Source organism: Myotis lucifugus, unplaced genomic scaffold (genome assembly GCF_000147115.1).
Source record: "Myotis lucifugus unplaced genomic scaffold, Myoluc2.0 scaffold_210, whole genome shotgun sequence".
Taxonomy (NCBI): domain Eukaryota; kingdom Metazoa; phylum Chordata; class Mammalia; order Chiroptera; family Vespertilionidae; genus Myotis; species Myotis lucifugus.
In genome coordinates this window covers 937462-950221 of record NW_005871258.1, presented here as the reverse complement: position 1 = coordinate 950221, position 12760 = coordinate 937462, and the positions used below count along the sequence as shown (strand labels likewise).

The window sequence follows — 12760 nt, the reverse complement described above, 5'->3', positions numbered from 1 at the left end:
AGGGTACTCCTAAGGCTTAGGAAGAGCCACACTCAAGGGGCCAAAGAGCCCCATGTGGCTCATGAGGCAAAGTTTGCCGACCACGGCATTAGGAGATCAAACAAATGAAAAACAAGATAGGGAGAACAAAAACCAGTTCAGGGAGGGAAAAATTAACTAAGGTTTAACAGATGGCTCAATTATAAATAGTGCTTCAGAGTCTTAATAATGTAAGCACTGACTATACATCTACAAAATTAATTAAGGAGAGGATGAAGGAATGGGAATGAAGCAATGTGTCATGAAGGCCTGGGAAAAATAAAGGTAAATTCTCTTCTTTCATAGTGGTAAGTCAATTGATAATGCCTAGAACTGAAAAAGCAAGTCGTAATGATATAAGTGTCTTACTTAGAGGAAAGGATACCAAAACAATCAGGTAAAAGGTAAAACTGGTTGCCGTGGGAGGGGGAAATGCGTGGGTGGGAATAAGGTTGGCTGGAAACACTTGTTTTAATAACCTTGTAAATCTATTTGAACCTTTTGTCATTTTGATTTAAAAAGATTTTTAAATGCACACTTATTAAGTTTTTGTTTTAAGAGAGAAGATGAGAGATGGGTCAATAGCTAGAAAGTTTTTGTGTCTTCTCTAATCCCACCAGCCCTAGATTAGTTTACTGTTCTCTGACTTTTCATTAAAATATTTAATTTTTTATCCAGAGACATAGAAGAATGGAATATACAGGCGAATTTCAGAGGGAAGGTGGGTGTGGAGGGGTGGGTGGGGAATGACAAACTGGAAACATATTTGCATATATGCATAGCCCACAGACACAGACAATAGAGTGGTAAAGGCCTGGGAGGGGCGGATACTGGATGGAGTGGGTCAATGGGAAAAAACAAACAAGCAAAGGGGAAATCTGTAATACTTTCAACAATAAAGATAAATTTTATAAATATTTACCTCTTTAGGCATTATCACATAATTCCTTCTATTACACCTGTTTGTGTACATGCTTTCATTTTCTAATAGACTTGGGATGTTTTTAGGTGAAAGAGCATAGTTTTACCCATTTTTATCTTTATCCCCAGCCTTCTATTCAAAACAGTGCTTTGTACATGACAGGTAGTCTTTAAATACATGTGGCATGGGTGACAGTGTATGTTACTAGGTCCCCATTTCATGTGTTTTTGCTGTTTCAGCTAATATAATACAAGGACTCAGTTTTTAAATTTTTCCATCTCTCTCTTTTAAATATGCATTTTTATTGATGTCAGAGAAGGAGGGAGAGGGAGGGAGAGATAGAAACATCAATGATGAGAGAGAATCATTGATCGGTTGCCTCCTGCCTGCTCCTCACCGGGGATAGAGCCCGCAACCAGGGCATGTGCCCTGACCAGGAATCAAACTGCAACCTCCTGGTTCATAGGTCAACATTAAACCACTGAGCCATGCCAGCGGGCAAGTTTTCCCATCACTTGCCATGCTGAAAATGTAAGCAGATGCTTAATAAATACTAGAATGATTCAGAAGTGAATATCAGATCTCTCAATTTTGCACAAGATAACCAGATTCATCAGTAAACCAAACTAATTTTCCAGAGTTGTGCAACTTTCACCACAGCCTAATTTTAGAACTTTTTGTTACCCTCCCTCTTAAAAAAAATCCAGCATGCCCATTAGCAATCATTCACTCCCATTCTCCTCCACATGCCTAATGCCCTGTCCTCGGCAACTACTAACCAACTTTCTGTTTCTATGATTTGCCTACTCTGGACATTTCACATAAAAGCAACTGTACAATATGTGGTCTTTTGTGACTGGCTTTTTCCATATAGCATAATGTTTTGAGGGTTTTCTATACTATAAGAGGTATTGCTATTTCATGCATTTTTATTGCCAAATTGAATGCCATTGTGTGGACATAATGTGTCTTGTTTACCTATTCATGAGTTGATAAACATTTGGCTTGTTTCCACCTTGTGGTTATCTATACATATATAAAAGCCTAAGCGACCGAACAACCAGTCGACTGGTTGCTATGCTGCGCACTGACCACCAGGGGGCAGATGCTCAATGCAGGAGATGCTCCCTGGTGGTCAGTGTTCTCCCACAGTGGGAGTGCCACTAAGCTGCCCAACAGGTCCTGGAGGCCCACCAGCCCAGCGGCAGCCACTCCCTCAGTGGTCCTGCAGGTCCAATCTCTGGTGAACAGGCCATGCACTGATGGACCAGTGCTGGCTGCACAATCCCAACAGCACCCCCGGCCTCCTGGAAGTCAGCCTCAGGCACCACAGCCACTTCCCCTCCCTAGATGATCCACAAGGTAGAAACAATATAAAAGCGACCACCAGGTGGCTCCTGACAACTGCAGTGAACATCAGCGGGACAGATCCAGATCCTGGGCCTGCGAGGGCGTCCCACCGCCCACCCCCCAACTCCTTCTGGACGGGCACCAGATGCAGGGCTCATGATTGGCAAGTGCCGCTTGCCAATCAGTACTGATTGGGTGTGAGCCTGTGGCAGGCGCAGAGGGGCCAAGATGAGTAGGAGCGGCAGGCAGGAGTGGCAGGCAGTGTTGGACTGACAGATTTGGCCAAATCCCTGCAAGTCATGCTGAGGGACCCCACCCGTGCATGAATTCATGCACTAGTCCTCTAGTTATGAATAATGTGCTGAATGTTCATGTGCAAGTCTTTGTGTGGATATGTTTCTTTCCTCATGGTATGCACCTAGGAGTGAACTTCCTGGGTTATGCAGTAATATTTTTAGGAACCTCCAATCAGTTTTCCAAGCAGCTGCACTATTTTACATCAGCAACATATGAGGGTTCCAATGTCTCCACATCCTTAACAATACTTACCTTTTGTTTAATCCCAAGGTAGTAGAGTATGAAGTGACACTGTGGGATGAGCATGTTCCCAGTGGCTGTTGATCGTGAATATCTTTTCATGTGCTTATTTGCCATTTGTAGATCTTCCTTGGAGAACGTCTATTCAGATCGCTGCCCATTATTGATTAGTTGGGCTAATTTTTCGTTGAGTTGTAAGTTGTACTTATATATTGTGGATACTAGACCCTTATCTAATATATGATTTGCACACTTTTTCTGTATGTTGTCTCTTCATTTTGTATACGGTATCACTTACAGTACAGTTTTTAATTCTGTACTGTTTCCTTTTGTTACTTGTACTTTAGGTGTTGAATCAAGAAATCATTTATGTCCATAAATTCAGGGACATTAATATTGATTCCAATGTTTTTTTCTAAGAATTTTCTAGCTTTAGCTCTTTAAAAAAATTTTTTAAACATGTTTTTATTAATTTCAGAGAGAGGAAAGGAGAGGAAGAGAGAGCTAGAAACAATGATGAGAGAGAATCAAGGATTGGCTACCTCCTGCATGTCCCCTACTGGGGATTGAGCCCACTACCCAGGCATGAGCCCTAATTGGGAATCGAACCGTAACCTCCTGGTTCATGGGTTGACACTTGACCACTGAGCCACACCAGCTGGGCCTAGCTTTAGTTCTTAATTTTATGTCTATGATCCAGTTTGAGTTATTTTTATGTGCAAAGCGAGGAAGGAGTTCAGATTCATGCTTTTGTATGTGAATATCCAGTTGTCTGAGCACCATTTGTTGTAAAGATGATTCCCCACCACCACCACCCCTGCATCAAGTTGCCTTGGCATCCTTGTAGAAAATAAAATGACCATAAATGTGAGGGTTTATTTTGGACTCTCCATTCTGTTCTCTCTTTATGCCAGTACCATCCTGTCTTGATTACTGTAACTTTGTAGTACATTTTGAAACCAGTAAATTGGAGTTTTCCAAATTTGTTCTTCTTTTTCAAGATTGTTTTTCAAGTTGCTTGCATTTCTATGTGGATTTAGGATCAGCTTGTCAATATCTACAAAAAAAGGGACAGCTGGTTTTGATAGAAAGTACATTAAATCTATAGATCAATTTGGGAAGTATTGCCATCTTAACTATATTAAGTCTTTGACTGATGATATAGGATATCTTTCTATTTATTTAGGTCTTCAGTTTCTTTTCACAATGCTTTGTAGTTTTCAGCATACAGCTTTTGATAAAATTATTCCAGAGTGTATTATTCTTTTTGATGCTATTGTAAAAAAATTTTTTTAATCTTTGTTTTTGAAAGAATTTCAGATGTCCTTCTTTTTCCCCCTTGTCCCTCACCACCTGGTTCCAGCCCAGGCCTTCACCACCTTGTTGTCTGTGTTCACAGACAATGCATATAAGTTATTTGGTTAATCTCTTCCCACCCCCCTTCCCTCTGAGATTCGTCAGTCTGTTCCATGTTCCCATGCCTCTGGATCCTATTTTATTCAACAGTTCATTGTGTGCATTTGATTCCACATTTGAGTGAGATCATGTTATATTTGTCTTTCTCTGATCGGCTTATTTCACTTAGCATAATCATCTCCAGGTCCCTCCGTACTGTCTCAAAAGGTAATAGGTACTTCTTTTTCACAGCTGCATAGCATTCCATTTAGTAAATGTACCACAGTTGTTTTTTTATCTACTGATGGGCACTTGGGCTGTTTCCAGATCTTAGCTATTGTAAGTAATGCTGATATAGGGGTGCATATATTCTTTCTGATTGGTGTTTTGGGATTCTTAGGATATATTCCTAGAAGTGGGATTACCTCACATCTTCCAGAATGGCTACCATCAAGAAATCAACGAACAAGTGCTAGTGAGGATGTGGAGAAAAGGGAACCCTAGTGCACTGCTGGTGGGAATACAGACTGGTGCAGCCACTGTGGAAAACAGTATGGAGTTTCCTCAAAAAATTAAAAATGAAACTACTATTATATAATTATTTCTCAACTTCATTTTCAGATTATTTTGCTATTATAGTGAAATAAAATTGATATTTTAATAATTTTAAATCTTTCAGTATCACTGAATTTTTGTTCTAATAGGTTTTGAATGGACTTCTTAGGATTTTCTGGGTATAATATCATGTCATCTGCAAATAGAGATAGTTTTACTTCTTCCTTTTTATTTTTTTTATTTTTTTTAATTAAATCTTTATTGTTCAGATTATTACAGTTGTTCATCTTTCTTCCCCCCATAGCTCCCCTCCACCTGGTTCCCACCCCACCCTTTGCCCTTACCCCCGCCACCCACTGTTCTCATCCATAGGTGTACAATTTTTGTCCAGTCTCTTCCCACACCCCCCACACCCCTTTCCCCCTTGAGAATAGTCAGTCCACTCCCTTTCAATGCCCCTGATTCTATTATTTTCACCAGTTTATTCTGTTCATCAGATTATTTATTCACTTGATTTTTAGATTCACTTGTTGATAGATGTGTATTTGTTGTTCATAATTTGTATCTTTACCTTTTTCTTCTTCCTCCTCTTCTTAAAGGATACCTTTCAGCATTTCATATAATATTGGCTTGGTGGTGATGAACTCCTTTAGCCTTTTCTTATCTGTGAAGCTCTTTATCTGATTTCAATTCTGAATGATAGCTTTGCTGGATAAAGTAATCTTGGTTGTAGGTTCTTGCTATTCATCATTTTGAATATTTCTTTCCACTCCCTTCTGGCCTGCATAGTTTCTGTTGAGAAATCAGCTAACAGTCGTATGGGTACTCCCTTGTAGGTAACTGATTGTTTTTCTCTTGCTGCTTTTAAGATTCTCTCTTTGTCTTTTGCTCTTGGCATTTTAATTATGATGTGTCTTGGTGTGGTCCTCTTTGGATTCCTTTTGTTTGGGGTTCTCTGTGCTTCCTGGATTTGTAAGTCTATTTCACCAGGTAGGGGAAGTTTTCTGTCATTATTTCTTCAAATAGGTTTTCAATATCTTGCTCTCTCTCTTCTTCTGGCACCCCCATAATTCGGATGTTGGTACGCTTGAAGTTGTCCCAGAGGCTCCTTACACAATCTTCATATTTTGGGATTCTTTTTTCTTTTTGTTTTTCCGGTTGGGTGATTTTTGCTTCTTCGTATTTTAAATCTTTGACTTGATTCTTGCAATCCTCTAGTCTGCTGTTGGAACTCTGCATAATATCCTTTATTTCAGTCAGTGTATGCTTAATTTCTAGTTGGTCCTTTTTCATAACCTCGAGGATTCTCACTAGATTTCTTGAGGGTCTCACTAAATTTATCAGCGGTCTCACTAGATTTCTTGAGGGTCTCACTAAATTGATCGGCGGTTTTTAGAAAATTATTGAAAAACCTTATAACTGTGGTTTTGAACTCTATATCCAGTAGTTTGCTTTTCTCCATTTCTGTCCATTTGTGTCCTGTTTCTTTGTCTCTGCATTTTTTATGCTTCCCTGTGTTGATAGAGTGGCTTTCTGTGTTAGGTGTCCTATAAGGCCCAGTGGCTCAGCCTCCACAATTACCTGAGGTGGACACTCTTGGTACACCCTTTTGTGGGTTTTGTGCACAGTCTTGTTGTAGTTAAGCCTTGATTGTTGTAGGTATCACTGGGAGGAATTGACCTCCAGGCCAATTGGCTGTGAGAATCAGCTGTGTCTGCAGTGGGAGAACTTCTGAGCTGGAGACACCCCTCTGGGGCAAGACTTGCTTCAGTGGGGCTTTGGTGCTCACTGAGTCTGCCCCCTGAGTGTGTCCCTTATGGATCTGAGGAGTTGTAATCTGGATGGTCCCACTCTGACCACTGGGTACACTGGCTCTTGGATCTCTAAGGAGGTGCTTATTTAGCCTCTGCCTGAGGCTACCCAGCAGGAGCTATGGAGAGATCTGCAGATTCCTCTTCTTTGTTTGGGGTTTGGAGGTGCCCAGATGAGGCCCAGCTGTGAAGCAATGCAAGCTGCTGTGGGGCCTTGGACCTTCTTTTGGAAGTTTTGGGTCTCTCTGATTCAGCTGCAGTTTGTTAGGTAATTTTCAGGTTGCAAAGGGCCAGGGTTTTCATATGCAAAAGCCTCTGTGCACAGCTTGGGTGGGGCAGGGCTTCAGGGGATCAACAGGGCAGAGCAAGCAACTATGGCTGCTCCCCAGTCCTACCCTAAGAGGCCCCGAGTCTCAGTGCCCCACTAATCGCTGCAAGCACCTCCGAGAGAAATCCGCCCTCGAGTTCCGCCCAATGCCAGAGAGTCCAGTTTCTCCCCGCATGAGTCTGGGTCCCCAGAGACTCGCCCGGAACTGGAGTTCAGAGCAGTCGGGAACTTGAGACTCCCTCCCAATTGAAAAAGACAACTGCGTCCTCAGCTGCCAGCCCTTTCCACATGGGCCTCCGTACCTCTGCACTTTACTTCCGCACCTTCTCTGAATCTCAGTGTGCTTTTCTCTTTCCTTCTAGTTGTAGAATTTCCATTCAGCCAGCCTTCCTGTGGTTCTGGATGATGTCCGTTTTGTCTTTTAGTTGTATTTTTGAAGTGGTTGTGTGAGGCAGCAATTTCCAGTGTTTACCTATGCCGCCATCTTGGTTTTTCTCCAGGACTACCTCCACTTCTTCCTTTTTATATGGCTGACATTTTTGTTTTTCTTTCCTACCTCCATGGTTAGAATCTCCAGTAAAATGTTGAATAGAAGTGGTGAGAACAGATATCCTTGTCTTGTTCCTCATCTAAGGGGGAAAGCATGCTGTATTCCACCATTAAGTATGAGGTTAGCAGTGAGTTTGTCATAAATGCCCATGCTGAAATTGAGGAAGTTCCATTTATTCCTCTTAAATATGTTTTTTATTGATTTTATTGGGAGGGAAGGAGATGGGGAGAGAGAGAGAAGCATCCATCTGCTACCTCCTGTATGCCCCCTACTGGGGATCAAGTGCTCTGACCAAGAATCTAACTAGTGACCTCTGGGTACGTGGGACCATGCTCAACCAACAGAGCCGCTCCAGCCAGCTTCCCTTCATTCCTCTTTTGCTGACTTTTTTTTTCATGAGAGAGTGCTGAATTTTCTCAAATGCTTTTCTACCTCTAATATAATATCATATGTCAACTATAATTGAAAAACAAAAATATTACAACAAATAAAAAACCTATCAGAATCCAGAAATAAAAATGCTTATGTGGTTTTGGCCTTTATTTTATTAATATGGTATATAACAAGAATTTATCTTAGGATATTAGACTAAGCTTTCATTCTGGAATAAATGTATTTCCACTTGGTCATGGTGTATAATTATTTTTATAATCTTTTTTATAAGTTGCTGAATTTGGTTTGCTAGTTTTTTGTTGAAGATTTTTACATCTATCTTCATGAAAAATATTTTATTTTATTGTGACATCTTTTCCTGGTTTGAATCTCATAGAATTAGTTGGTCAGCTTTTCTTACTCCTTTCTTTTGAATGAGTTTGTTAAGGATTGATGTTAATTCTGTAAATGGCCTGGGTTTTCTTTGTGGGCAGCTTTATTTATAAATATTGTTGAAAGTATTACATATGTCCCCTTTTTTTCTCCCATTGACCCCTTATAGCTCACCCCCACCCCAGGCCTCCACCATTCTTTAGTCTGTGTCCATGGGTTATGCATATATGCATACAAGTTCTTTGATTGATCTCTTTAAATTCACATTTTAATTTCATTTAATCTCTTATTATAAATCTTACCAGATTTTATATTTCTTCTTGAGTCAGCTTTAGAAGTTTGTCCTTTCAGAAATTTGTCCATTACATCTAAATTATCTATTTGGTTGGCATACAGTTGTTCATAGGATTCCCCTGTAATCCTCTTATATTTTTATTTTTTTAAAATATATTTTTTATTGATTTTTTACAGAGAGCAAGGGAGAAGGATAGAGAGTTTCAAACATCGATGAGAGAGAAACATCGATCAGCTGTCTCCTGCACACCCTCTCCTGGGGATGTGCCTGCAACTAAGGTACATGCCCTTGACCGTAATCGAACCTGGGACCCTTGAGTCCACAGGCCGATGCTCTATCCACTGAGCCAAACTGGTTAGGGCTCCCCTGTAATCCTTTTAATTTTTTTCTTGATTTTAGAAATTTGAGTCTTACCTCTTCTTTTGTAAGTCTATATTTTGTAAGTCTAGCTAAAGTTATGACAATTATGCTTATATTTTATAGAAACCAACCTCTGGTTTTGTTGATATTCTCTGTTGTTATATTCTCTGTTTCATTCATTACTTTATTAGTTCCTTTCTTCTGCTTGCTTTGAGTTTGTTTGTTTGTTTCTTTCTTTCTCTTTTGCAGTTTCTTAAAGTGGAATGTTAGGTTGTTGATAAGAAACCTTTTTTAATAAGGTGCTTAGAGCTATTACTCCCCTCTAACCATATTGTTTTATATAATCACTTCTACAATTTTATTTATTTATTTTTAATTGTAATAAAATATACAGAAAATAAAATTTACCATCTTAATCATTTCGAGATGATAGTGAGTGTAAGTTGATGAGAAGTGAAAAGGATCAGGTCTTATAAAAGCACATGCATTTAATGGCCACAAAATAAAAAGAACCCAAATTCTTTAATAATAGTTTATTTATGTGGTGGGAAAGCTCATCAGTATTTCTCTGTTGGGTTAGAAGAGAGATGTGGCAGGTGAATCCAACAAGTGGCCAGAGAGGGTGGGTAGAGCATTCTAGAGGCTCCTGAGGCAGAGGAAAGCTCTCCTTATGAGAAAGGCTAGCTCTTCAGCTGAGAAACATGCTCCTGGTGTCTTTTCCGAGTCTCATCTTCTTCTATGACTCTATCCTATATAATAAAAGGGTAATATGCAAATACACTGAACAGCAGAACAACTGAACAACCAATCAAAGCAAAATATGCTAATGAATGCTAAGGCTGCTCAGCCACTCGCTATGATGTGCACTCTCCACCAGGGGGCAGACAGTTGACCGGTCGACCAGTTGCTATGACATGCACAGACCACCAGGGGGCAGATGCTCTGACCGGTAGGTTAGCTTGCTGCTGGGGTCCAACCAATTGGGAATGAGCGAGATGGGGCAGACACTCGCTGGAGCCCTCCCACAGTCCCTTCCCAGCCTAATCGTGCACCAGTGGGGTCCCTCAGCCTGGCCTGCACACTCTTGCAATCCAGGACCCCACGGGAAATATCGGAGAGTCATTTTCAGCCCAATCCTGCAGGCCACTCCCTTTGGGAGGGCGCCAGATGCAGGGCTCATGGCTGGCAAGTGCTGCTGTGGCAATGCTAGCCTCTCCCGATTGGGACTGATTGGGCATGAGCCCCCAGCAGGCACAGTGGGTCCGGGATGAGCGGGAGCAGCAGGTAGGAGCTGCAGGCAGCATTGTACGGGGGGTTTCGGCCCAATCTCTGCAGGCCACCCGTGCACGAATTCGTGCACCAGGCCTCCAGTGTTATAATATTGGGGGGAACCCACTTCCTCTATTTTATATTGAGGCATAATTGACATACACATTATATTAGTTCAGATGTATAGCATACTGGTTCAATATTTGTATACATTGTGAAATTATCCCAATAAGTCTAGGTAACATCTGTCACCTTACATAGTTACACATTTTTTTCCCTGTGATGAAAACTTTTAAGATGTACTCTGAACAACTTCCAAATATGCAATACTTGTTAACTATACTCACCATGTTGGACATGACATCCATGATGTATTTATTTCTAATTGGAAGTTTGTACCCTTTGACTTCCTTTACCTGTTTTGCTCATCTCCCATCCCCTACCTCTGGCAACCACCAATGTGTTCATTGTATCTATGTGCTTGGTTTTATAAGTGAGATAATATGGTATTTGTCTTTTTTTGACTTATTTCACTTAGCGTCATGCCCTCAGGCTTCATCCATGTTGTTGCAAATGGCAAGATTTTATTATTTTTTATGGCTGAATAATGTCCCTTTGTGTGTGTCTCTGCGTGTGTATCACATTTTCTTTATCCGTTTATCCACTGATGAAACCTTAGTTTGTTCCTCAATTTACAAATCTTCGCTGTTGTAAATAATGCTGCATTAAACATGGGTGCATATATCTTTTTGAGTTAGTGTTTCCATGTTCTTCAGATGAATACCCAGAAGTGCAATTGCTGGATGATATGACAGGTGTGTTTTTAATTTTTTGCAGAACCTCCATTCTGTTTTTCATAGTGGCTTCGCCCATTTACTTGATAACATTGCCAACAGAACCATGTGTTTCCTATTCTTCACGTCCTTTTCAACACTTGTTATTTGTTTTTCTGTTATTAGCCTTTTTAACAGGTGAGAGGTGATATTTCAGAGTGTGTGGGGTTTTTTTAAAATCCTCACCCAAAGATGTGTTTTTGTTGATTTTAGAGAGAGGAAGGGAGGGGGAGAGAGTGAGAGCGAGAAACTTCCATTTGAGAGAGAAACATCAATTGGTTGCCTCCCAGATGCGCCCCAAATGGGGACAGACCCTGCAACCTAATCATGTGCCCTGACTGGGAATTGAACCAGAAACCTTTTGGTGCTCAGGGTGATGTTCCAACCAATGGGGCCACACAGGCCAGGGCTCATTGTGGTTTTGATTTGCATTTCCTTGATGATTTGTGATGTTGAGCACCTTTTCATATACCTGTTGGCCATCTGTATGTCTTCTTTGGAAAAATGTCTGTTCAGATCGTCTGCCCATTTTTAAATCAAATTGTTTTTGTTGTTGTTTGTTTGTTTTTGCTATTGAGTTGCATTGAGTTCTTTATATATTTTGGATATTAACCCCTTATCTGATACATGATTTGCATTTTCCTCAGTTCTGTAGGATGCCTTTGCATGTTGTTAATGGCTTCCTTTGTTGTGCAGCATCTTTTTGTGCTTTAAATTTCTTGTTGCTATGCTCACAGGGAAATTTCGCATTTTATTCTTAAACTTTTAGAAAATGAAAGCCAACTCATACAGCTTCAACAAATAAGATAAAATATATAAATTCCCACTTTTGTCCTTCAGGAAATGAGGAATTATTATTTTATGTTTATTTTGCTTTTTCGGGTAATGTTAATTATATGTATGTAACACTGAGCTGGTATCTATTTAGGCAAGACAAATACAGTGTCCTGTTTTAGGGCGTTAAGGAAAAAATCCATCTTCTGCTTAGTAACAATGTACTTGTGTTTTGTTGAGCTGGATTTATACCAGATTTATCTCAGTAGAAAGCAGACATTATGGTAATTATTCATGCATTGCATCATCTGATTTAATAGAAATGTCATTTTATAATATTGTGAAATGGGAGATTTCAGACTTCTTGATATGATAGAAATCTCTTCTGCTTCCTCATTTTTCTTATCAAGTTGGGGAATCCCAGATTGTTATTAAAGGGCCAGTTTCTTTTATGACTTTTCCATCAAAGTCGGGGCAATCTGAAGAAAGCCTAGCTTTTTGTTGTTGTAAAGAATTATTGAAAAAAGTACACAAAGCCTAGCTGGTTACTCCCTCTGTGCACGTGTGTACTTCCGGATAACAGTCTCTAGACAAACAGGCCTGAGGTGTGGTTTACTCCTGATGGGAGTGATGGAGAGAATCAGGATCATGACTCATGGTTGTCTTGTTTTTGACTTTATTTTCCAAGGAAAATGTGGTGTGTGTTTTTAGTATGATTGACATTATATCAAGTTTCAGACATGCAGCATAATGATTTGATACTTGTATGTGTTGCCAAGAAAAGTGTTATCCTTACTTAAGTATAAGCATAAGTTGGTATTTATTTTCATAATGTTCTTGCCATTCTTTTGGTGGACTGTTGCAACATTTCACCAATTCAGCCTCAAGCACCAGTGACTTTAATATAATAGATGTTCAATAAATATGTGTTGAACAAACACAGGTATGAAACCTATTTTTACATTCATGAGGATGGAAGTTTTGCCTCAGTGCTTTTC

At 40.0% G+C, this 12760-nt stretch overlaps 1 protein-coding gene across 1 annotated transcript in view; it reads left to right on the top strand.

Moving 5' to 3' along the window:
* LOC102419227 (testis-specific gene 10 protein-like) overlaps positions 1-4682 on the top strand; it is a 142529-nt gene extending 137847 nt beyond the window's left edge. The window contains exon 20 of the mRNA XM_023761507.1: positions 4623-4682. Within this exon, the coding sequence (XP_023617275.1) occupies positions 4623-4635 (13 nt within the window). The 3' untranslated portion in view covers positions 4636-4682. The remainder of the gene's footprint in view (positions 1-4622) is intronic.
* The last annotated feature ends 8078 nt before the right edge of the window (positions 4683-12760 follow it).